General features: G+C 28.4%; 6 protein-coding genes and 1 long non-coding RNA gene across 12 annotated transcripts; 4 read left to right on the top strand and 3 right to left on the bottom strand.

Moving 5' to 3' along the window:
• Positions 1–167: 167 nt before the first annotated feature.
• On the bottom strand, positions 168–7,302 carry LOC106791670 (alpha-(1,3)-fucosyltransferase 6-like). 5 transcript variants are annotated; one of them, XR_001382216.1, is made up of 4 exons: positions 6,672–7,302; positions 6,209–6,415; positions 6,029–6,124; positions 5,776–5,962 (listed from the first exon to the last, which is right to left on the bottom strand). XR_001382216.1 is itself a non-coding variant. In XM_014757498.1 (3 exons), the coding sequence occupies exons 1-3, from the start codon at positions 1,686–1,688 to the stop codon at positions 240–242; spliced, it is 1,296 nt and encodes a 431-aa protein (XP_014612984.1). In that variant the 5' UTR covers positions 1,689–1,719; the 3' UTR covers positions 168–239. The 5 variants fall into 5 exon arrangements, 1 of the variants encoding a protein (XP_014612984.1); XM_014757498.1 differs by lacking the exons at positions 5,776–5,962; positions 6,029–6,124; positions 6,209–6,415; positions 6,672–7,302 and adding exons at positions 168–1,176; positions 1,252–1,406; positions 1,485–1,719; XR_001382213.1 differs by lacking the exon at positions 5,776–5,962 and adding an exon at positions 1,093–1,176 and having other exon boundaries at positions 6,029–6,415; positions 6,672–7,274.
• Positions 784–2,810, top strand: LOC106791677. The gene is made up of 3 exons (XR_001382218.1): positions 784–993; positions 1,076–1,200; positions 2,484–2,810. It is a non-coding gene; the product is annotated as an uncharacterized LOC106791677 (long non-coding RNA).
• Positions 3,258–5,663, top strand: LOC106791673 (piggyBac transposable element-derived protein 4-like). The gene is made up of 2 exons (XM_014757501.1): positions 3,258–4,078; positions 4,283–5,663. Exon 2 carries the CDS (start codon positions 4,341–4,343, stop codon positions 5,592–5,594), a length of 1,254 nt encoding a protein of 417 aa, XP_014612987.1. The 5' UTR covers positions 3,258–4,078; positions 4,283–4,340; the 3' UTR covers positions 5,595–5,663.
• Positions 7,303–7,426: 124 nt separating the features above from the next.
• LOC106791672 (ribosomal L1 domain-containing protein CG13096-like) lies at positions 7,427–9,205 on the top strand. Its single transcript, XM_014757500.1, has 3 exons — positions 7,427–8,014; positions 8,281–8,846; positions 8,914–9,205. Exons 1-3 carry the CDS (start codon positions 7,512–7,514, stop codon positions 9,123–9,125), a joined length of 1,281 nt encoding a protein of 426 aa, XP_014612986.1. The 5' UTR covers positions 7,427–7,511; the 3' UTR covers positions 9,126–9,205.
• LOC106791676 (ankyrin repeat domain-containing protein 40-like) lies at positions 9,139–11,406 on the bottom strand. Its single transcript, XM_014757506.1, has 4 exons — positions 11,142–11,406; positions 10,885–11,046; positions 10,436–10,740; positions 9,139–9,694 (listed from the first exon to the last, which is right to left on the bottom strand). Exons 2-4 carry the CDS (start codon positions 11,007–11,009, stop codon positions 9,348–9,350), a joined length of 777 nt encoding a protein of 258 aa, XP_014612992.1. The 5' UTR covers positions 11,010–11,046; positions 11,142–11,406; the 3' UTR covers positions 9,139–9,347.
• Positions 11,407–12,933: 1,527 nt separating this feature from the next.
• On the top strand, positions 12,934–22,095 carry LOC106791683 (splicing factor U2AF 50 kDa subunit). Of its 2 annotated transcripts, none has more exons than XM_014757524.1 (8): positions 12,934–13,374; positions 14,134–14,363; positions 14,682–14,942; positions 17,418–17,568; positions 18,480–18,535; positions 20,935–21,216; positions 21,284–21,448; positions 21,535–22,095. In XM_014757524.1, exons 1-8 carry the CDS (start codon positions 13,353–13,355, stop codon positions 21,664–21,666), a joined length of 1,299 nt encoding a protein of 432 aa, XP_014613010.1. In that variant the 5' UTR covers positions 12,934–13,352; the 3' UTR covers positions 21,667–22,095. The 2 variants fall into 2 exon arrangements, with proteins under 2 accessions (XP_014613010.1, XP_014613011.1); XM_014757525.1 differs by having other exon boundaries at positions 12,935–13,374; positions 17,418–17,556.
• Positions 22,096–22,188: 93 nt separating this feature from the next.
• Positions 22,189–22,962, bottom strand: LOC106791684. Its single transcript, XM_014757526.1, has 3 exons — positions 22,638–22,962; positions 22,463–22,546; positions 22,189–22,380 (listed from the first exon to the last, which is right to left on the bottom strand). Exons 1-3 carry the CDS (start codon positions 22,678–22,680, stop codon positions 22,220–22,222), a joined length of 288 nt encoding a protein of 95 aa, XP_014613012.1. The 5' UTR covers positions 22,681–22,962; the 3' UTR covers positions 22,189–22,219.
• Between the last annotated feature and the right edge of the window lie 1,283 nt (positions 22,963–24,245).

Here is a 24,245-nt window from a genome sequence, read left to right as displayed (position 1 = left end):
CGTTACTCACATCACACACAACCAAATACACACATATATTTGGTATTTGATAAGTAAATATTTATTAATAAATATATAAGTACTTAGAGAGATACATAATTAATGATATATTTTTTATTAAAAAATAAATTAATATATATTTACTTATAATATATATACATTTTATCTTTCTTTCTATCACAAGTAAATATATACACGACCGTTCGTATGTTCTTACAGGATAAGTATTCTAATTAATTTTATGAACAGAATTTTTCTTTGCCCCAAAAATAATCGAGGTCCTTATAAATTTTGTTAGCAAGAGAATTATAATGCAAAGCCTCGCAAATACGACAATAATGACGAGATACGCTACCGAAATAACCGTGTTCATTCAATACTTCGAAGTTTTGACGCCATACGTGAAATTGAAGATAATTACTAATATTATGATGGAAATTTTTAAGATAATGTGCTAACTCGTACGAACTAGCAAAATCATTAACGTGTAGATATGATCCTGATGGTAAAAGTCGTTCACAATCGCTTTTCGGAGCACCCATAATAATCGGAACTGCAAATTTGTTGTATCCATTCCAAAAAACTTTTTCGGTCAAATATTCCTTACAATTAGAATTTTCAAAAGCTAGATAAAATTTATAAGCATTTAAGGCGGGACAATCGGTATCAAAGTGACCAGGGCAAGCTGTTTTATTACCCCCCTTACATCGTCCGTAAATATCAAGATCGTTACCCAGTATTGATTCCAAAGAACGGATGTATTCCCACCTTTTGTTTTTACCAGAACAATTGCTGGCCATTATCGCGACAAGTTTTGTTTTCGAGCTTATGAAATAATTATATAAATACGTTAAATTGTTAAACGAATTTCTCGTCGAGGATATTGGAATAGTTCTACCATAAGGTACAGGTATATCGCTATCCATGCGGTACGACATTGACCAATTAAATAAGCCATTGTAATCTGATAATTTTTGATTTTGGTAATAAAATGTATGCATCGGCGATTCGTCCGTTAAAAATATCCATCTCTGATTCGAACGAGTTCTAATAGGTAAATTTTGTACACTTTTAGTAAAATGAAGATGGAATACAACTGCGTCCGCTTTATTTAAATCTTCCGAATTGTAACTCAATAAACAATTATCTACCGAACAATTCTCCCAAGGCGAAAATCTGAAATTATTGAGGAAAAGAGATGTAAGTAAGATGTGAATTTTAAGTATATAATTTAACAAAAACAAAGCTAACTTAATATTAGTAAATCGTCTAATATGTCTTCTTTCCAAAAATGGTCCGTATTTCCAAATTAGAATTATATAAGGTTTCGATTTTTTGTGTATTATTACTGGTAACAATTTTTTGGACGATAAAAGCCACTGCCCGAGTCTCGAAAGATTTGTAAACTTAAAAACACGAAGAAATGATTTATTATAATAATATAATTATTAGTAAAATTTCACAATTATCTTATAACTCAATACCTCTTGCTCTAAAAATTTTGTTTTTCTATTTGTTATTGTTAATTCTTTCGGAACCATTAAATCTCGAGTTGCGTTATCTAAAGATAACTTTTCTCTAACAGAACATTCATTAATATAACGTTGAATAATCTTACTAACGTAAATAATGAAAACAATAATACACAAATAAATAGAAATGCGGCGATAATTTCGAAATAATAACATCACAGAAAATCGATATCGTAAAACACTAGGAGTTGGAAATTAATTGTTTAAATGAAATTTTTAAAATTATTCACTAATCATCATCACTTCTCTTAGAATGTTGTACTTATTGATATTACTTTTAATGATTATAGCACTATTATCTCTAATTCTTATCAAACTTTCTAACAAAATTTTTACCTATCAGATAACTAAATAAGTTAAAATTTACGACTTATCACATTCAAATGCTCAACGTATAATGAATTTCTACTAACGTAAACAAATGAAATGTAATGTAAGGAAAGAATAGAAAGAAGAAATGAGATCGTTTAACGATAAAAAGAACCGTTTGTCGTGAAAGTGGTCTCGATTGTGTTGGTTAACCAAGTGTTACTTTACTCGCTATTGATTTCATGCTTTTTATTTAATAACGGGATTTTTATTATTGTGTAATTTTATAAATATGTGTTTTAAATAAATTTCTTCATAGATTTTACAATTAATTATTAATCTCAATAATTAATATTTATTAATTATATATATGTTGTATATGATTTAAGAAATAAGGTAATAAGACTTATATAAATATATAAATATATTATATTTAACTATTGGCTATGTGTTTGAAACTTTAAGAAAGATAACTAATGATATTGTTTAGAAAATGATATATCAATATTAATTTTTCTATGATTATAATTGATCAAATTTAACTTATAATTAGATTAAAATACTGTCTATCGATGCAAATTTAAAAATTCTGAATAGTCTCTGTTTCCCGCTGAAAAATATTTATCTTTTATTGCTTTTTAGTGTCTCTATATTGGCGTTACTGGATTGGTCAACCGCAGTTTGTTCATCCACGAATCACGTTAGTATACAAAACGATCGCCGTCACCATGGCACAGAATAAAGCAAATACTGCAGCCGCGCCCTCTATTCTGAACGGAACGCTGCAGTTGCGGATACACCTGCGTTCCTTAGACAGAAAGCAAATTTCCGTTGTTCTTCTTTCAGATGCAAATACAATAAAACTTCGTTAATTGCAAACTTCGATTTTTGTAACTTTTGTTTTTCGTAAGATTCTTTGTTAATCGCTACTCTGTCATATTTCCGTTGTAATAAACACTCTTGTCATTACGTGTCATATTTCCCTCATATCTCCACCATCTACTACTGTCACGTGATGCGTGTAACCAATGAATGAATTCGTGGGAATAATGCAACTTTGAAATTCATCCTGTGCATGGTTCTATATCAGGGATAGCGATGACCTATGACCCGCGGGTCAAACACTGACCCACGCGTTGATTTTGCTAAATTTTAATTTTCAAACGGAATAAAATTCTCTCCTTCTTCGAGAAGTTACTAGCCCACAAATTATCATTGCAAACAATGATAAGCCGAATTTGTTAAAAATTCGTTTGATGTCATTTTTGATGCATTAAAAAATTCAATAAAATATTCTTATATATTAATACATTAAATCTTTAAATCGGAAATTTGTTTCTTAATGAATAAATGTAATAATACACATTAGATATATCAAATTCTATACATCAGATTCTATAGTGTTGTTATCAAATTTGTTGATTAATTTTATTTTTTTTATATAATTTATCATATAATAAAGATTCTAACATATTTTACATGTAATTCGAATCGATTACTTCCTGTTTAGTGCAATCATCTCGTTTTTCATAACACTTTTTAAAAATAGTAAAAGACTCGTACATTCTTTTCAAATCTATTTCATCTTCATTGAATGTTTTTGGTAAATAGGAGACATAGTCGTCTTTCGTGTCCATTGATAAAATATTATGATTCTTTTCACTATCCTCTCTGTTTGACCATTCAATAAAAACAAAAACAATTACTTGAGCCATTTAACCGTTTAAATGCGGCGAAGCGCTATCGCGCTTCTCTTGTCTTGTGCCAAAAATGCGTAGAAGTGCGATGGCGTTGCTGTTTGTTAATATAATTTTCACATTAATTGAGGGCATTTGTATTCATATCAATTATGGTTTTTATTAATATCATTCAATTGTGATTTAAATATGATAAAAATTAATCTCTTAGGCACGATGCGCTACTATAGTGGATCACTCTAATGAGTCAACGTTTGAATTAAATGATCGTTTCATATGTTGTATTTCACACTTCTTTTGTCTTTACAACGCGTTGTAGCACTGTTAACAGTATACGGAGAGAATATACAGTTTTTGTTTTGTCCGCCAGTATACACACCATGTCAAAGTCTGATTTATCTGAAAGTGACTATGAAATGAGCACTGACGATACAGTGTGTAGTAATGACTTTGAAAGTGATAGTGGAAGTGATATCATCATCCCTCGTAAGAGATTACGAGTAATTAGTGAAAGCAATGATGATGATAAACTAACTGCAAGTACGATAGTATCGATGAATTTTTACCTGTAAACTCAATATTTTCGAATGAATCAAATAGTTTTTCTGAAATATCTGGTCCAAAACATGCTCCTGCTTCTGATGCGGAACCAATTGAATATTTCAATAAATTTTTTTCAAATTTGCTTTTTACTACAATGGTTACAGAAACGAATCGCTATGCTGAGCAATTTTTTAATTCCAGAAGAAATTTGAAGCGATGTTCACGCGCGAAATCATGGGTACCAGTAACTTCTGCAGAAATGAAAGCATTTGTTGCGGTTCTATTAGAAATGGGCATCACCAAACGTCCATCAATAAACTCCTATTGGAGTAAAGGTTTAAGAAACATCCCGTGGTTTGGAAAAATGTTTGCTAGGGATAGGTTTCAATTGATTTTGAAGTTTTTCCATCTGATAGACAATAGCAATTTGGCATCATCAGAAAATTCAGATTACGATTCGTGCGATAAATTCAATTTCTTGGTGGATTACGCCAACAAAATTTTTCAGGAACAATATACGCCACACCGCCAGTTGAGTATAGACGAATCGTCAGTTGGTACTCATTGTCACTCTATTACAAAGCAGTATATTCCTAACAAAAAACACCATAAATGGGGAATCAACTTCTGGATGATTTGCGATTCTATTTCAAACTATTGTTTGGGATTTTATTGTTATCAAGGTGCGAAGTCAAGCGACGATAAAGAAGAAATAAAAAAGAATGGTCTCGGATATGTAGTGATTGAAAAATTGCTAGCACTAGGAAATTACATGAATAAAGGATACCATTTATTCATAGATAATTTTTTCACAAGCATTCTCCTTGCAAAAGCACTGTTACGGAAAAATACATATCTAACTGGCACCATTAGGAGAACTAGAAAACATATCCCGAATGAGGCAAAATTTGCACAAGTTGGTCAACCAAAATATTTCAAAAGTAACAAAATACTTATGTGCTCTTACCGAGACAAAAAATCTAAAAAAAATCCTGTCATACTGATCTCTACAAACAGTACAACAGAAAACATAACTGTTACAAAGAAGAAAAAAAATGAACAATATGTAAAGGAAAAACCAACTATTATTCACAATTATCACAAGTTTATACATGGGGTTGATGAATCCGACAAAATATTATATACATATCTCGATGAAAGACGAACTCTCAAATACTGGAAAAAAGTTGTTTTTAACATTTTTGTCAGAATGGTGCTAAACGCTTATATAATATATTCGGAAAATTGTCTTGGTAAAAAATTAACTAGACTGCAATTTACATCGAGCATTATTGATGCTATAGAGAAGGAATGGTTAGCAATCAAAAATACCACAGGATTATCAATAAGCAAGAAGTTTTCTTTAGAAAAATTGCCTGGGCGAAATTTGCGACAGTGTGAAGTATGCAGCAAGAAAAATGGTAATGGAATTAAACGTTCCAACTTAATTTGCGCTGTATGTAAAAAAGGAATCCATGGAATTTGTGCAGCAAAACACCTTTGTAATAACTGAGAATAAAAAATATTTTTTGTGATAAAAATCACTTTTTATATGATAATTAATGTTAATTATAACCGTTTCTATTATTTTCCGAAAAAAATAACTGCGCATTTTATTCTGTACTTTTAATATATATATATATATATGTATATAAGAAAATTCTTCAGCACTCAAACGGTTAATATATACAGATTGTTTATTGTTGTAAATTATTTTACAAAATTACTCTATTCCTATGAACCTACGCATTTCATAATTTTCTGTTCTTAAATATTTTTCTATCAGTTCTTTATCAGAGAGTTATCGCTGTGTAGGTGCATCTGTATCTTCTCGTACCGATTCTCCAATAATTTGGGAAAATTTCTATTTGAATACTGCAGCTTCATTTACATTTGCTGACAATTACTCTCTTTGAATACTAAGTTGATAAAAATTTCAAATCTTACCTTAAATCTTCCTAACCAGCTTGAACTGTGGCTTTGAAGTCGGTGGTCCTTTAAGCTGCTTATTGAAGAATAAAGCCTTCTCTCGCATCAAAGGCCCTGTGATATACATTCCCAGATTTCATTTTTGTTTGATCCGTTTCAACAAAAGGTTTTCTAAAAAGCATGCTTGCCAATGTCGACCTTTGTTCTTTTGTGGAATATTTTCTTCTCTAGCGATGATAATTAACATTTTTCCTTTTTTTTGGATAATACATGATATATTGATCCTACCACTTTATATTGACCAGAAATCTTTGATTATTGTATGTCTAGTTCAGCAAGTTTAATAATTTCTAATTTGTTCTTTATAGTCAATTGTTTGTATTTAAATAGTTTTCTTATTTTTTTCTGTAACAAATAATAAAAGTGACATTATTCATTATACTAATGATTTATATTTTATTATCTTAATTAATTACTATGTCTATTTGTTTATATTACAACTATCTGAACAAATCAATAAAACTTTGTAGTTTCTATTATGTATGTATAATACAACCTTCTGAAACAAACTTATAAGATAATATATTCTTTTTTGAATTATTAACAATATTTGAAGAAACATTTAAAATCAATCATATTTATATACTTACGATATACATACCATTATTTATTTGTTCTTCTTACATAATTTTTATCAAATCTTTCTCCAAGATTTTGAAAAATTTCTCTCATCTAACCGTAAAATAATAACAAATGCGTATATATCATGTGTAACAAACTATTTTTACACGTTGTGATAGAGAGCATAAGCCGATCAAATGCAGTCATCGCAAAATAGTTTTGAGGATGGTGACAATGATAAGTGTCCTTTCTGGACCGCGATATGCGAGTTTACGAAGGAGGTTAAAAATAATCGAGTTCTGATTGTAATGACGTTGTTTTTAAATTATGTTGTCTAGGTCATCATGAAACAGTTTTACAAATGCATAATACAGAAACGACATTAATTATTACTACGCTTTTGTTGTATTTAAAGAGATATTTTCTTTTCATTAGAATTACTAAAAAAAGAAACAAAAAATAGATTTTAATAAAATTAAGTTTTCTATTATAAGTAATTGTTGAATTTCTTAGCACACATATAAGTTACAGGCTTATTTTATTTTATTTTATTTTTAATAATTTCCAATTGACACTACTAACAATAAGTTTGATTACTAATTGTAAGAGTTGATATTTCTTTCTTAATTCTTGCTTACGTCTTAGGTTTCACTTCTATGCATTTAACAATTTTTCAATAGAAACAAGTCATAACGGCATCTTAAAGAAAGTTCGAAAAATATCTAACAATAGCGCTACTGAATATGATCAGAAATTTCCATCGCGTTCCCTAACTTTGTTGGTATATCTTGTGTGAATATGTGAATCGTTTGGTACAACGTTCTTTCGTTCCTCGTTCTTTGCCATAGGAAGATTGAAAGGAGACCACGTGTGCTTGAATATGGAATCGTTAAAACATGTAACAAAAAAGAGAAAAGCTTTAAATGATGATGTAAGTAACATATTCGAAGACAAAATAAAAGAGAGATTAAATTCAAAATGTATAGAAAACAATAAAAAAATCAAATTTGATTCGGTTAAAAAAAAAAAGAAATTTACCGGAAATAGTGAAATAATACAAAATAACACTGAGAATGCAAAAGAAAAAAGAAAATCTCTTCCTGAAATGAAGAAAGCTAAAAAATTAAAACTTAATTCTGATACTACTATTAAAAAGCAGAAAGCAATTATTATAGAAGATATCGAAGTAAAAAGTAATGGCGATGATATTAATCTCAAAGATTTATCAAAGGAGCATATACAACAGTGTATTTTAGCTATTTTTCATCTAACAAAAGAACAATTAAAAGATACAAATGTATTATTTTCTGATGAATATCAGCCGATATTTATGCAGGTTACTTGTATCAGGATACCACAAGTACCAAGAAGACAAGTAAGAATGTAAGTTTTATAGTATTGTTAAATGAAGAAAACATTTTTTTGTTTTATAAATTTCTGATATTGTAATTCATTACATAAACATAGTTCATTAATTTATGATTAAAAAATCAGCAAATGATTATTCTTTTATAATTACCAATGGATCCTTATGAAATCATATAATGTGATTATAATTTATTGAATGATGCTGCTTTAATATATTTTTATTTTTCTTCTCCTATTTTGGAAATTACATTTACTATTTTATAATTCATATTTTATTACAGTTTATTACCTAATTCTGTAGTATCATCAGAAGATGATATCGCACTCATTGTATGTGATCTGGAAAAAGGTAGAAGAAAGGATTATGAACCAACAGTAAATTATTATAAAGAGTTACTTGAAAAATGTGGATGTACAAAAATCAAAGACATTATACCCATGAATCAACTTAAGACTGAATATGATCAATATGAATTAAAAAGAAAACTCGTTGCAAGCTACGATCACTTTTTAGTAGATGGAAGAATTGCTGGACACGTATCGCATTTATTAGGAAAAATATTTTACAATAAACGTAAACTTCCAACTTCCGTCAAAATGGATAAGAAAGATTTAAAAAGTGAAATTGATTATGCGCTAAGAAAAACATCCATGCGATTACATTCTTTGGCTGATACTCATGTAATACAAGTAGCAAATACCTCTATGAAAAAGAAACATATTTTAGATAATGTTCTTGCTGTTTGTAACCAGTTGACCAAAACTTATCCTGGTGGTTGGTCAAATATTCGTGCTATTCGATTAAAAACTCCTATTGGTCTAGGATTTCCTATATACATGACATTGAGTGAGTATTATAAATTTACAATATTCGCGTGTAAATTATTTTAATTAATTTAAAATTTAATTTTTAGAAAATAAGAATACTGTATATATTCCTGTTGTTAAACCTAAAAGACCAAAAGCATATTGTAATGTTGAGGGAGAACTTACGACTTTATCTAGCAATGCCAATGTCGTAGTTACTCCTGAGGGTAATGTTATAGTCAAGAAAACATCTTCAAAGGAATTTGAGGATAAAAAAAGAAAAAACAAAGAAGAGGAAAGTATAGAAAATAATAAGTAATTTTATATTTTTAGAATATTATTTATTAATTCTAAGAACAAATTGTTATTGATTATATTACTCTAAGTATAAATACATGCAAACGTTTGTTTATATTTTGTTATAATGTTTAATTATTACATTCCTATTTTTTATTAAAATTTAAAAATGATAAAAAGAAAATAAAAATATCTATTCTAATTTTACCCTAATTTTAATATATAAATAAATTAAAAATTTAATTTAATATAAAATAGTCTGATCTTTATTTGAAATACTTTGATATCCATTAGCTGGACTCGGTAAAACGTTATTGGGAACACTGTTAGAATATTGCATATGTTTATATACATTAGCTGGATCTGTTATTACTTCTATTTCTTGAAAATGTTGAAGCCGTTTTATATCTTTATCTTTCCTCAATTTAGTATTCGGTAATTTTCGTAATTTCAAAATTTGATGCGGACATAATCCAAATTCTTCGCAACATGTCTGTATTAATGTCTGGTATGTTAAATCATTCATAGGTAATTCGACCTCAACGAAGTCAGGATCAGGTGCATTTGCAATACGTAATTTAACAACTAATTCTATAAAAATACACTAATATTTATATTAAAGTTATTTAAAATATATCTTTATATATAATTTTTTAATCAGATAGCTGTGTATGATTAACGAGTATACTAGTCATGCGAAAAAAGTAATTAATGTTTGTTACTTATATACATATATATATATAGCAATTTTAGTGACAACAAAAATATATTTGTAAATTTCAAACTGTTTCAAATATTTGGAGACCAAGCCGAAATAAAACAAAAAATAATATAAATAATTAGTAGAAAATTGAATGTAAACAACAAATTATAACAAACCTGGCCAACTAAATCTAACGTTACACATTTTCAAAAAGTAATCTTATATGAAGATGCGTTGTTACAAAAATAATATTCAAGAAGAAACAACATATTAGTGTTCGACTTGTAAAGTGCCATTATGTATTTTACCTAGCTTTATTCAATATCATTCAATAACAGCAGATTCAATTTCTAAGTAATTGATATTTAGTTTTTTTCCTCTTCCATATGCAAACTATATGTTTAAATTAAGTAAATAAATAAATGTTAATAATAAAATAATGAATTTTATAAAAAAGAATAAAATAAACATTCGATTACAACTTAATTGAATATTATAACAGCTATATATACTCTGTGTATGACAAGTATATATACTTGTTATCGTTTCATGTTAGCAACATAATGAAGGTACATATTTTTAAAAAAGATCCCCACAGCTAACTGATTAAACAACATGATCTTTCTTACCATCTTGCAAATGATTGTTAGTTTTCAATTCACATCGACTATGATTCACTCCTAAATGCTGTACAGAATCTATATTAGTAGTTAAAAGTTCATTTTTTATACATTTAGGCATAAATTGATGTATCATTGGTCCATTAGTATTTCGTTGAATATCAGAATTCAATAATTGTAAAATTTGTTGATTGGTGCATAAAGATATTGCTGTTTCCCCACTTTCTGACATTATATTTTTATCAGCTCCATGTTTCAGAAGTAAAGCAGCTACGTCCAAAAAGCCTCTTTTACAAGCCCAGTGTAATGGTGTCCTTTAAAAAGAAAATATTATTTGCAAAAGAGATAAAAAAAATGAAATAATATTGCACAAGCATTATGATTAAATTGAAAAAAATTGATTTTTACAAAATAAATGTTTGTATAATTTAATATATAATATTATGAACAATGAATACCATCCGTTAACATTATGTCGTGTATTAACATCAACACCTAAGTTAACAAGTTCCTGAACTGCATCTGTGTCCCCAATACAAGAAGCCTTTCTTAGACGTTCTTCCAATACTTGTTTATTTTCCATATTTCTCTAATGTAAATTGTTAACTCTATATTTACTTCTACAAAAATTATTTATAAAATTATTGAAATTAATAAGTTCTCCTCTTTCTCACTAATTTTCATTCATTAATTTAACTATTTCAAAATTGCAAACCTTAGAAAGGTTTTGTGAACGATCAGTATATTGGTGTATTATTAAAAATCCGGCTATGTTCGTATGTCTTATATTAAAAGATCAAAATTTTACATATATTATAATATAAGTCTTTCGTATTATACATCATTTTGGTTTTTACACAACATTAAACATTAATTTTACACAACTTTAAAAACATTTTTAAGTGTCCTAGCAACTAATAAAAATTTAACCGATCCTGATCATTTATATAAAGAGTAACCCTAGGGAATTTATATTTCTTTCATTTTTATAGAAATATATTAAATTATATACATTGTGTGTTGTTTATTAACCGATAGATAAATTATTATATTTAATCAATAATTTATTGCAATTTACATTGTGAGATGTAAAACATATCGTATATCATAATTCCTAAAACTGAAGCAGCGATTCTCAATCATTATGTCACGAAAGGTTTTTAAGTGTGTGTTTCGCTAATTTTTTAGAATTAATCTATAATAAATTTTTTGAGTATTAATGTAATTAAGTAAACTATTAATTGTAAGCAATAATATATATAAAAAACAATGTGCAATAGCGGCCTTTTAATTCAGCGTTTTCTTTTTGTTTTCGTTTTGGCTCACTATTAACACGAAATAAGTAGGCTGTGTAACAAAAACTTGATGTAAGGCGCGCAGATCTAAAGAAAGAACGGTTTCATTAGAAACTACTTTGTTTCTATCTCGAGTGACTGAAATTGGAAAATAAAATATTCTGAAATATCTTTAATAATTTTTTTGATTTCTCTTAAAGAAAATTTTGTAGCTGTATCTAGAAAATCATTAATCCTCTAATTGCAATTTTCAACATTTTACTTGTGCGAATTTGAATTTTCTGTATAAATTAATATAAAATATACAAAAAGATCAATACTTGGAAACGTTGAACATAACATGAAAGTTGCTTTATCCTTTTCGCGTCCAAAAATTTAAAATAAATTATTCAAAAACATCAAGCACATATTTCTCACTGACATACAAGCCGCTTGTATTATTAAGATTACGTATATATTATTGAATTTACATTATTTGTAATTTATTATCTTATATTTGTTTTATAGTATGTTTGTGTATAGACCCATATTTGTAGACCATCTGACAATAATTATCAAAAATATTTTCCACTCCGCTCATAACCAGATGTGTGCTTTCCAACGTATAGGACATGAGCGTACAAAAAATGGGGTTACAAGAAAAATAAACCCAATATTTTGTTCTCTTCTTTTTCTTCTTCTTTTCTTCAAATAATTTCTAACTTACCTTTTTATCTATTACTGTTTATATATATAACCTTAAATAATAATATTAAATTTATAATCCATTTAATCTAACATTTTACTTATTATTTTGTATAACCTAGAATAATAATACTTAAAATCTGGCATGGTCGGCTTTATTGACATACGGCACTGGTTTTTGAAACAAGTGATACAGAAGGGAACAAACGGACAAACTACATAACTATATCATTTACTAATCAACGAAAAACTTCAATTAGATTGGCTATACAATGAAGCTATATACAAGGAGGACGATCGAGATAGGCGTTTGCGTCGAATTTGTGTTGTTGAAAATGAGTGAATGTAGAGTACGATAATTATCCACGAAGGCGACGGTGATGTTCTTAAGTTTAGATTTAAGTACTTGTGATTTCATAAATAAACAAATCAAATTAATAGTTCTCTTTGCTGTTTTTGTTTTAATTACTTTTTTTAAAAATCAGACCAAACGACTAGACGCGCTCTCTAGTGGCAATAGAAATTATCTCCACGATCGTCCTCCTTCTATATAGGCTCCATGGGCTATACCTTCAATAACATTACACGTAGATTCTTGAAAACTTTAATATTCAGAGTGTAAAAATTAATAATGTATACCTATCATTAGCCTTACATACAATACTGTCAATATTGACAGAGTGTGCTATCAAATTTAAAATTATTTAAAAGTGTTTCACGTGACAAAAAGATTGAGAAACACTGAGCTGGAGCAAGGAACACGCTTGAAAGTGCTTTTCGTGCCATCTGGTGGCGACTAGATAAAATACATTGTTCTTCTTGTTGTTCTCACGCCATTTCGGTATAAAAATCTTTTTGGGAGCGGCTGACGTTTATAGATTTTAACGTTTTCTTTGAACATATTTTCATATAATATAGTATAGTACTTTTGCATAGGGAGATCAAAGATGGGAGAAGATTTTAATGGAGGTAAGAAATTTTTTAATAGGATTTTTTTATCTTCGTTCTTCGTAAGTCTTCCCGCGTTATGTGAAGATAAGTGGATTTCTATGAATGTAATGGCCGGAGAGCTACACTTGTACGCATAAACAAATTTATCTGAATGATTTTTCTTTTTTTCTTTTCTTTTGATTATAATTGACTGATGTTTTAAAGCATGTTATTTTTTATGTATATATAATGAAATAAATAATATTTATTTATATAAATAATCTCGAAGCATTGACATATCTACAAATAGCAAATATATATATAAAAGTTATTAGAAATTGCCTGTTATCTTTTTAGTTTGAAGAATTAGTGTTATTAAAACATAGTAAAAAAGATGTTTTTTGTTTACCATATTTAACTTGTTATAGTCTAAATTTTTTCGGAATTATACAAAAATATTTGTAATCTGAAACAAACAAATATTAACTTATAAATACCAATTAACAATGAATTATATATTAGATTTATTACAATATCTCAAGTTAAAGTTGATAATAGTTATACAGAATCTTATCGGTTAGCAAAGAAAAATTATAAAACAATATGCGTATGCCACATTTGAAAACAAAATTTAAGTAAGTAAAAAAAAATATGAATATGTCAATATGTGACATCAGAGTAACATTGGAAGATTATAGAAGGTCAACTGGAATGCAGATATAATTTATTCAAATATAAGAAAATATTATTTCCAATAATTACTTGAATATTAATGCATAATAATCATTATTTTGTAAGATCGAGAGAGACAAGATAGAGACAAGGACCGTGATAGGGACAGAGATCGTGATAGGAGACACAGATCACGTAGTAGGGAACGTAGGAAGAGATCAAGGTCTCGTTCCAAAGACCGTAGAGACCGTAAGAGAAGCAGTTCTCCTAAAAAAAGTCGTAGTTCTAGAAGGAGAAAGCCATCCTTATATTGGGATGTACCACCACCTGGATTTGAACATATTACACCTTTGCAGGTAACTTAAGAACATTTAAATGTTAATTTTTAAACATTGTATGTCAGCTAAATATTGACTACTGAAAGATTGAATGCCAGTTATCGCATTTCTGCTTTATGGGGAAATGGACATATGAAAGAATATATATTAAAAATTTTATTCATTTTTACAAAACAGTATACTATATTTTAACTGAATATTTGACATGTGCGCTTAAACAAGTGATAGGTTGAAAATACCATAAAAATATAGGGCTGACATACAATGTGTTAATTGTTTTCACACATCTAGTAATTAGTTTAATATTAATATTTTAATTTTTTCTTTGTATAACAGTATAAAGCTATGCAGGCTGCTGGCCAAATACCTGCAAATATTGTAGCAGATACTCCTCAAGCTGCTGTCCCTGTTGTTGGTAGTACGATCACTCGTCAAGCAAGAAGATTATATGTTGGTAATATTCCATTTGGAGTCACAGAAGAAGAGATGATGGAATTTTTCAATCAACAAATGCATTTATCAGGCCTTGCACAAGCTGCAGGGAATCCAGTCCTTGCTTGTCAGATCAATCTAGATAAGAACTTTGCTTTCTTGGAGGTATAATAATAAATTACAATATTATTTTCTTTATATATACATATACAGGGTGAGTTAGTTAACGTTGATACTTTAAATATCTTTGTTGTTTTTTAAGATACGTCAAATATCTTATGGAAAAATTTGAATGGTTCAATGGGGTTCACATGATGCTAAAAATATTTATGTTTTTTTTTATATTTTGAAAAGATATCAATGTTATCTCATTTTTTTTTTTAAATGAAACCACCATTTTTTGAACACCTACAATGATAGTCTCTTTCATTAGGAATTCAGTGACTAAAATTATTTAAGGTCATTTAATGTTCAAAAAGATAGCCGTTTCATCGATACATTGCTGTAAACGTACAAACGTAACTTGAATAGCACATTGAACTTTGATAAGTACATCCGGGATGATATTTGCACATATTGTGCTGATTATCGTGTATATTATTGTAGCTGACCCAACAAAAAGAAATCCAGTGGATTTTAATCAAACGAGTGTACTGCCCCATCAGTTCGGTAACCTAGAATCCAATATATCTCTTGCTATTCGGGCATAATAGGTAGAATAGCTATTATGTTAGTACTATATATCATAGTGGTTTTGTAAAAGAACATCTTCCAACAAGATAGGTAGATTTTCTTGCAAAAATTGAAAATGTTTTTGTCCTGTCATTGTTCTGATAATGAAGTATGGTCCGATTACTTGCTTGTTTAAAATACCATACTATACGTTTACGTTTTATTATTTTTGATTGGCAAGTTCTCAAAGCCACTGCAGATTATCAACAGACATATAATGGGTGTTCCATAGATTAATTGAGCTTTGTTTACTGAATGTTGTTTCGTCCGTAAAAAAGACATTAGAAAAAAATTAACAATTTTGACATAATCCCTATTGACCAAAATTCATTCAATTTTTAAAGTCATTTTTATGTAATACCTGATGTAGCGATATGTGAAACGGATGAAAATTACGTTAGATCAAAATTCGTATTACGCTATTTTGACTTATGAGTATTTTTTGGACAATTCCAATTCCGATTCTTACGTTTACGCTTTCTTACATCTAAACTTCCAGTACTTCTAAACAACTTGTAGATATTAACCAAAGTTTGTCTAGAAGGAATTTTTCGCTTCTTATACGTTTTCTCTGTCCGTGACCTTGAATGACCTGGAACAATTAAAATCATTAAATTCTTAATGAAAGAGGCTATGATTGTAAGTATTTAAAAAATGGTGATTCTGTTTTTAAAAATAAAGTATTTTTGGCATCATATGAGCCCCATTGAACCATTCAACTTTTTCCTTAAAACATATGACGTATCTTTCAAAACAACAAAGATATTCAAGATACCAACGTTAACTGATTTATCCTGCATATACAGCGTGTTTTATAACTGATAGTACAAGGGAACAGAGAGTGACTCTACATGAATAAATAAGTCGAAAATCTAGAACAAAATATTTTTATATGAGACTTTATGTTTGAGATTAATAAGTTAGAAAATTTGTTAAGTACTCATGCATTTGATTCAATTTTGGTTCAATGGATTTCACTATCTTACTTTCGGATTAATATAATTATAAACATTGTCAGTATGGTGATATTTCTTATGTTGGTTATATTCTTATGCTTATCGAACAAGGCTTTTAGTTTTCAAGGTTGTAAGCTCATTAAAGTGCACGTGTACTCGACAAATTCTCAAACTTATTTTTCTCCAAAACAAAGCCTTATATGAATAAATTTTATTCTAAACTTTCAGTTTTTACTTGCAATTAGAGTCACCCTTGGTTATTTGTACCATCAGCTATGGGACACCTTGTATATACAGGTTGGTAAAAACGGGTCCAATATTTTAAGAGCTTATAGTATTCAGCAAAGATGTGTAAAAATTGGTCTAGTTAATATGATTCGTAAAATCAACTTTTTCGATGTAAATTGACTTTTATTATTTATGAGTGTTTGATATTGTAAGCGAGTCTCTTAACAACATATTTAATCTACAAAAAGAAATATTAGTTTAATATTGTTAATTTATTATGTAAATAAGTAAAAACTATTACTAAAATCAACAAAGATTATTTCGTAAACGCAAACATAATATGTATAAATTTCAGATATTCAATATGTCTTTCTTCCATGGGAATGCAATTCTGGCATATATGGATCATAGATTGATATATATTTTTAAATATTTCTTGAACTAGTGTGTTTCTAAGCAACTCTTCTGTGTACATATAATATGTTGCCAAGAGATTTGCTTACGATATTGAGCGCTCGTAAATAATAAAAATTAATTTACTTCGAAAGGGTTGATTCTAGGATCAATGTTAGTAAGACATGTTTTACCACTTTTGACAAGTACTATAAAACATTAAAATATCGGATCCTTTTTTTTTACCACCGAGTATAAAGAAATTCTGATTTTTATTTATATAATCATTAGTAAGAAGTTTTGTAGTTATATTAAATTTCTTTTATTTTAGTTTCGTTCAATAGATGAAACTACACAAGCTATGGCCTTCGATGGGATTAATTTTAAAGGACAAAGTTTAAAAATAAGAAGACCTCACGATTATCAACCAATGCCTGGAATGACAGATAATCCAAGCATGAACGTGCCAGGTACGGTTCCTGGTATGTTTTATGCATACATTTTATATATCAATGTACAATATACAATTATATAAACACATTGGCGTTGGATTATGCGAAAATACGTAATTAAGATTTTCATATATCTATCCTAGAAATAAATCCAAAGAACACTGTAAATGGATCAAATTCTTTGTTAAAACATAATAGATGTTTCAGAAATTGAAACAATTAAAATTTTTTTTTCAGCTTTTTTTTATTTCTTGTTTAAGGCATAGTACCACTTGAACCAAAAAAGTAGAAGGTAATTTTGGGGAATTTTTTTCTTAAAAACTAGAAAAACTATTAATATGTAATTTATTTTAATTTTATTTATTGACTCTAGCACGTATTAATATTATAGTAATATTGAAGTAATATTGAATAGCACGTAAAAAACAATAGTAGGCACGATAATTCCCTCCAGTATATATGCAAAAAAGAATCAAAAAGTTTCTTATTTGTATATAAATGACTATCGCAAGAACTAGAGAAAATAAATTTAGTAATAAATTAACAAAGTGGCGACTAATTGAACAAAACACTACACACTCAATTTGTGTTTCCATTTTTTTATTTTTTTACTAATAAATTAATTTTCCCTCGTTCATGCAATAGTCATTTATACAAAGAATAAGAATCTTTTTGATTTTTGAATTAAAAAAAATAAGCTGTGTGAGCAAAGGATTTTTGTAAATTTTGTACATTTTTAAAAAGAAAAAAAAGATTATATAAATAATAAAATTGTAAAAAATTACATGGTAATAGCTTTCCTAGTTTTCGAAAAAAAAATTCCCAAAAATCATCTTTTATTTTTTTTATCAGTTGTATTACGCCTTAAACTTCCTGACGTCAATGTGTTAATATTTTAATATTATATAATCAATTTAATATAATACATATATTATTTACAGATTCCCCACACAAGATTTTCATTGGTGGTCTACCGAATTATTTGAATGAGGAACAGGTATGCAAATAAACTTACTAATCCATTTGTATTCACTGCACACTTTTAAATGCAGTTCTCTTTCATTGAAGCTAACTTTTTGATTATTGAATATGTATTTAGTCTTGTATAAAAATGATAAAAAAAGCATCAATGACTGGGAAATAACTGCAATGCGAAAATGTTAGGACTCTATTGCTGTAGGATTATTGATTATGTCAATCCTCACACACAGCATTACGAGTTAAACAAAAGGATTACATTATAACATAGGTACTTAGCTATTTAGCGGAGATTAAACAGAGGAAGGTGTACCAGTCTGCCAAAATTCTACAGAGGTATGTATGTGTATCCACTGGATTTCTGCGTTGATTAGGTCATTAGGTAGGAAAATCAGGTTTCGCTTTTATCAATCTCTGTGGATTAGCAGATGCGTTCAATATCTTCTTTCATTCCTTTATCATTGTCACACATTGTCCCGAAGTTGTGCAGGATAGATACATAGATAACAAAGAAAATCGTTAGAGGCGTTGCAGCATTTAAATGGCATGCAGTCGCAGCAGTCGTTTTTTCTTTTAAATCCTTTTTAGGCATATTCTAGGTCCAGCCAAAGAAATTCTAATTCGACTAACTAGAACAAGAATAGTTTAGCAAAAGTGTCGCAGTCCAAATATAAGAAGGGAAGGGAAGTTGTTGCAATTGCATTATTATCTATTAAATGAGAAAGCACAAAAAAAAGATAAAGAAAAAATTATATTACATAGAATGATGAAAAAATGTCATGTAAACAAAACGTATACTTGACAAGAATATTATTACAGAGCCATCCAGGTTTTTTATGGCAATGATGCTTATGCAACAAGACTCTTTATAGCTCTACAAGTGAAACAAATCAACGTTTTATCTAGCAAATTGGTTTTATTTTGGATGGGATTACAGGGTCAACACATAATTTTATGTGCATCTGGTAACAGCTCCAAGTCTTCTGGTATCTATTCTTTTCAGGAATATCTTTTTCCCTTGCAGCTATTTTCTTTACAGGCTTTACAGATCTTCATCTTGTGCCTTATTGCGTTTACAGGTTACGCAAATGAAATTTACGTGTTCAAATTTCAGTAATGTGTCTTTAGGCAAAGAGAAAATACTGAGAGTGACAGAGAAACAAAAGTAAACAACTGCTATATTGCATCATTGGAGAGTTAATAAAAGTTTCCTTACAGTGAAATATGATTAAAATAGAATGAAAAGTAAAATCCTTTGGTTACTGTAAAGTAAATTGTGGACTGATACCAGTGCCCTTTCTCCCCATTTCTTAGCTTAGGGTCGCGCTGATCAAAAGCATTTGCTTACCACTACCACTACTTCTACCACTACTTCTACCACTACTACTACTACCGAACATGACAATATACCACACTGCCTGGAGAGAGGCTAGTCCAGTCCCTCGAGGCAAGTACTTATCTCATTTTCATGCCTTCGTACATTGGGCTTATGCGATTTTGCAGCCCCTTTCCCGAAGTCTGCGATTCTTCTGTGCTAATGGTGCGTTCTTTGATATTCTGGTAGAATTTATCGGTAAAAGCATGTTGCTAGCTTGTGAGGAGATCAGGAATATTTTTGTTAAATCTATATGAGGATGGTATGTCGTATTTTACCTCCTCGATAGATGCAACATGCTGTTATCTAAATTTCAAAGTTTACAGTTTCTGTGATGAATGGGCACATGTAAGTAATATCACTATATTAATACATATATCCATATATATGTATATATACTGTATAATGTACATGTACTGTATAATATACATATATATATACACATACTTTAAACATAATTAATAATTATACAAATTCTAGAAACGAGAAATTATGCTTAAGAAGAATATTATTTAGATATATTCGAATTTTTTTTAGGAAGGAGGTACTAAGCAGAATTAAATATTATATATAATAAAATAATGCATAGACATTATACGAATAGGTGTTACCAGGCACATCTATACATTCAACAATCAGTTTCATATTCTTATACTATGCAATTTTCTATTTGAATGAAATTTCTAAATTAAACATTTACTATATAAATATCGTTAACTTTATCATGTATTTGTTGAAGTAATTATTTAATATGTATTTTTTTTGATATAATCTTACAGATTATCAAATATTCTATACGTTTAAAAAATTAATTAATTTTATTATATATTCGCGTGCATATATTTGATGCATAATCTCTTTCAATGAAATCATCTCAATGTTTATTAGAATAAAAGAATGTTTTAAAGTAACAAAACACACATAGATAAATTATTATTAATTTTATTATTTTTTAAAGGGAAAATTGCATGGTCTACATTAGTATAGATCATTTTATATTAGTTACATGAAAATATACAAATAATGTCATTGTGATAATTTAGGTAAAGGAGCTACTGATGAGTTTTGGTCAACTGAGAGCTTTCAATTTAGTAAAGGATTCAGCTACAGGATTATCAAAAGGTTACGCTTTTTGCGAATATGTTGATGTGTCCATGACGGATCAAGCTATTGCTGGATTAAATGGTATGCAACTAGGAGACAAGAAGTTGATCGTACAACGAGCTAGTGTCGGTGCAAAGAATCCTATGATAGGAGCACAAGCTCCTGTACAAATTCAGGTTCCTGGTCTATCTATGGTAGGCACAAGTGGACCTGCAACGGAGGTAAATATATAAATAAATATGTCACTAGTATAAACATTGAATTAACATGATTATGACATATTTTCAGGTACTTTGCTTATTAAATATGGTTACACCAGAAGAATTAATGGAAGAAGAGGAATATGAAGATATTTTAGAAGATATCAAGGAAGAATGCAACAAATATGGTGTAGTTCGATCTGTAGAAATACCAAGACCTATTGAAGGTGTTGATGTTCCAGGATGTGGAAAAGTATGTTATAGAATTGTTCATTTCTTTTATATCTTTTTATATTTTTTCATTGTTACGTATAACTTATTGTTATTGTTATTTTATAGGTATTCGTTGAGTTTAACAGCGTTATCGATTGCCAAAAAGCACAACAGACTTTGACAGGACGTAAATTCAATAACCGTGTAGTAGTTACATCATATTTTGATCCTGATAAATATCATCGTAGAGAATTCTAGATTGTAGACTCTTCTTTCTTATCAATTAATGATTGACTATATTGTATAATACATATAAGTGAATAATCTGATATGTCTTAAAGGTAAATAGTATTTCGTGACGGCAATGCTGTTCTCTATAATTACTTTTAATTAGAAGATAGAAATCGTTCAACTATTTTTGACAGCACAGAATTTTACAATAATAATTTCTTATAATTTAGGTTCATTTCCTTAAGAGATTATTGTAATTCTTTATTAAAAAGAAAATGCAATATAATTAATGATGCGTGGAATATTTTATAGTTTAAATATTTGTAGTAAATTGATAACCTGGAAATAAGAAGTAATTAATAACGATATTAAATGACATTGCTAAATGCAATATAAAAAATTTAAGTAATTGTGATGGACAAAAAAAATAAAATATTGTCATTGTGTTTATACAGATATAATATTAAAAATATATTGATTACCACCCTATTAATACATAAGTTAAAATATACATGAATTATAATTTAATGATTTTTATAAACGTATACAAAAACAAATAATTATAATAATTTATTAAAAATTATGCTTCGTTTTGTAATGCTGGTTGATATGAATGGCTTTTTGATGCGTCAGCTGGATCAACTACAAACTTTTGTAGTAAAACATAAAGACCACCGCCTATGAGCAACATACTAATCCCACATAGTAGTACTATCGACCATGCAGGTATAGCTGTACCTCCTAAAATAGTTTAAATATTTAAATGTTATGATGAAACAAATGAACATATAAATTTTATCAATATTTTACAACTTTTACTTACTGTAATATTGCCTTGTTATTGTTTTACGACCGCGTAGTATTTTACGTCTTGCTTCTGTTTCGTCGACAAAGATTCCTATAATAACTATTCCACCATCGAATATATTGTAAGTATTTTATACAATTTTCATGAGCTTATAATACAATTTGTTAAGTGTTTGTTTATATTTACTTACGAAAACCAATTGCGAGGTAGAACAGTAATTTTTTGGAATACATTTTAATTGATAAATTGTTATAACTTCACTTAAAGAGGATATAGAATAACTCTTCTTTTCAGTGGATAAGAAAAACTGGGTGTAGCGTTGATTGTCGACTGATGAATCAACGGCGATAGATAACAAGTGATAACAGATATAGAATGCAGCTTATCTGTTTTAATACTATAAGAGATAAAATACCTGAGAAAATTAATAGTAATGCAGTATAAAATGTTTTAATAGTTTCTAAAATGGTCCAATAAAAAGACTTTTACATTTTTTGTTTGGCATAAATTGTATATATTTACAAAGTTCATGTAAATTTAATATGTTTAAAAGAAATAAGATATATTACTGGTTTAACAATGATCTTTTATTAAATGCTTAAGATATTCAGTCTGTATACTTGTGCTGTGTCTATATATGATTTATTATCATTGACATGAGAAATGTCACATTGAAGATTTACGACTTCACAAAAAGAGAAGCGACTATGGCTGGGTCTACAGGACAAGGATTCGGATTTTTACAATCTAAACAACAGAAAAGAATAATTTCAAGTTATTATATTTCTTAATCACATGACTTTTTATTGATTGAAAATAAAGGAACCAAGTTACATATATGGTAAATCATTCACGCAATGTTGTAATCTCTGAATAATAGATGCCAACGCGTGAAAATGTCAAGTGAGAAGAAGACAAACTAGGCGGTACAACTACTGCGAGTATTAGGAGATAATAAGAATATAATCCTAATATTATTTATCTGTAAGGTAACGTAATAGTACATTCTTTTGTATTTGTGTTTACTTATATGCAATTATATCATTGTTTTAAATGTTAAAAATAATATTTATATTTAAGAAAGCATAATTTATAATGGTATGATATCTGACTCGCAGTATATTTTGTAATTGTTATTTTTCTTTCCTGTTTATTGTAAGTAGTATTGATACAAACCAATACGTGTAAGTGATTTATATAATAATCACTTTTCATTATTACTATTTAAAGAGTATGTGTATACGATAAAAGTAAAGCTTTGATGCGACTTCTGAGAATATGTTTTATAATAATATAAATGTAAATATAAATAGCTGGCACATATACAAGGCATTCCAAACATCACTTTTTGCTAAGTTTGCAGCAAACTTTCATATTTACCGCACTCACTGCCTCTTTTTTACTATTCCTTTGTTGCTTATATCATTATCTTTAGTTATACATTCTTTTAATACAAACTGTAAATTCTGTGTCACATTATCTCTTTCTCTCTCTCTTTTTTCCCTTTTTTCGTCTTTCCCCATTATTTATTCTTTCTTTCCCTATTTCTTATGTTGTTTTAATCATTCAGCACCATATAACATCGAAGAGACCATTTTCCTTCGTATGACCATAAACCGTCTTTTTTCCTTTTGATTACGTTATAAGGCGTAAAATTTCATAATAGCTGTTCCAAATTATAATATGATAAAAATGAGATAAATGTGATATATGAATGATAGTAAAGTAAAATTGCGTCAATCATTACAAAAGTTTCATAACCATTAATCCATTGTTCATCAATATAATATACATTGTT

The sequence above is a fragment of the Polistes canadensis genome, unplaced genomic scaffold (genome assembly GCF_001313835.1).
Source record: "Polistes canadensis isolate GaletaPanama2010 unplaced genomic scaffold, ASM131383v1 scaffold_330, whole genome shotgun sequence".
Classification (NCBI taxonomy): Eukaryota; Metazoa; Arthropoda; class Insecta; order Hymenoptera; family Vespidae; genus Polistes; species Polistes canadensis.
The sequence above is the reverse complement of the archived record's forward strand: the minus strand, read 5'-3'. Positions and strand labels throughout refer to the sequence as shown.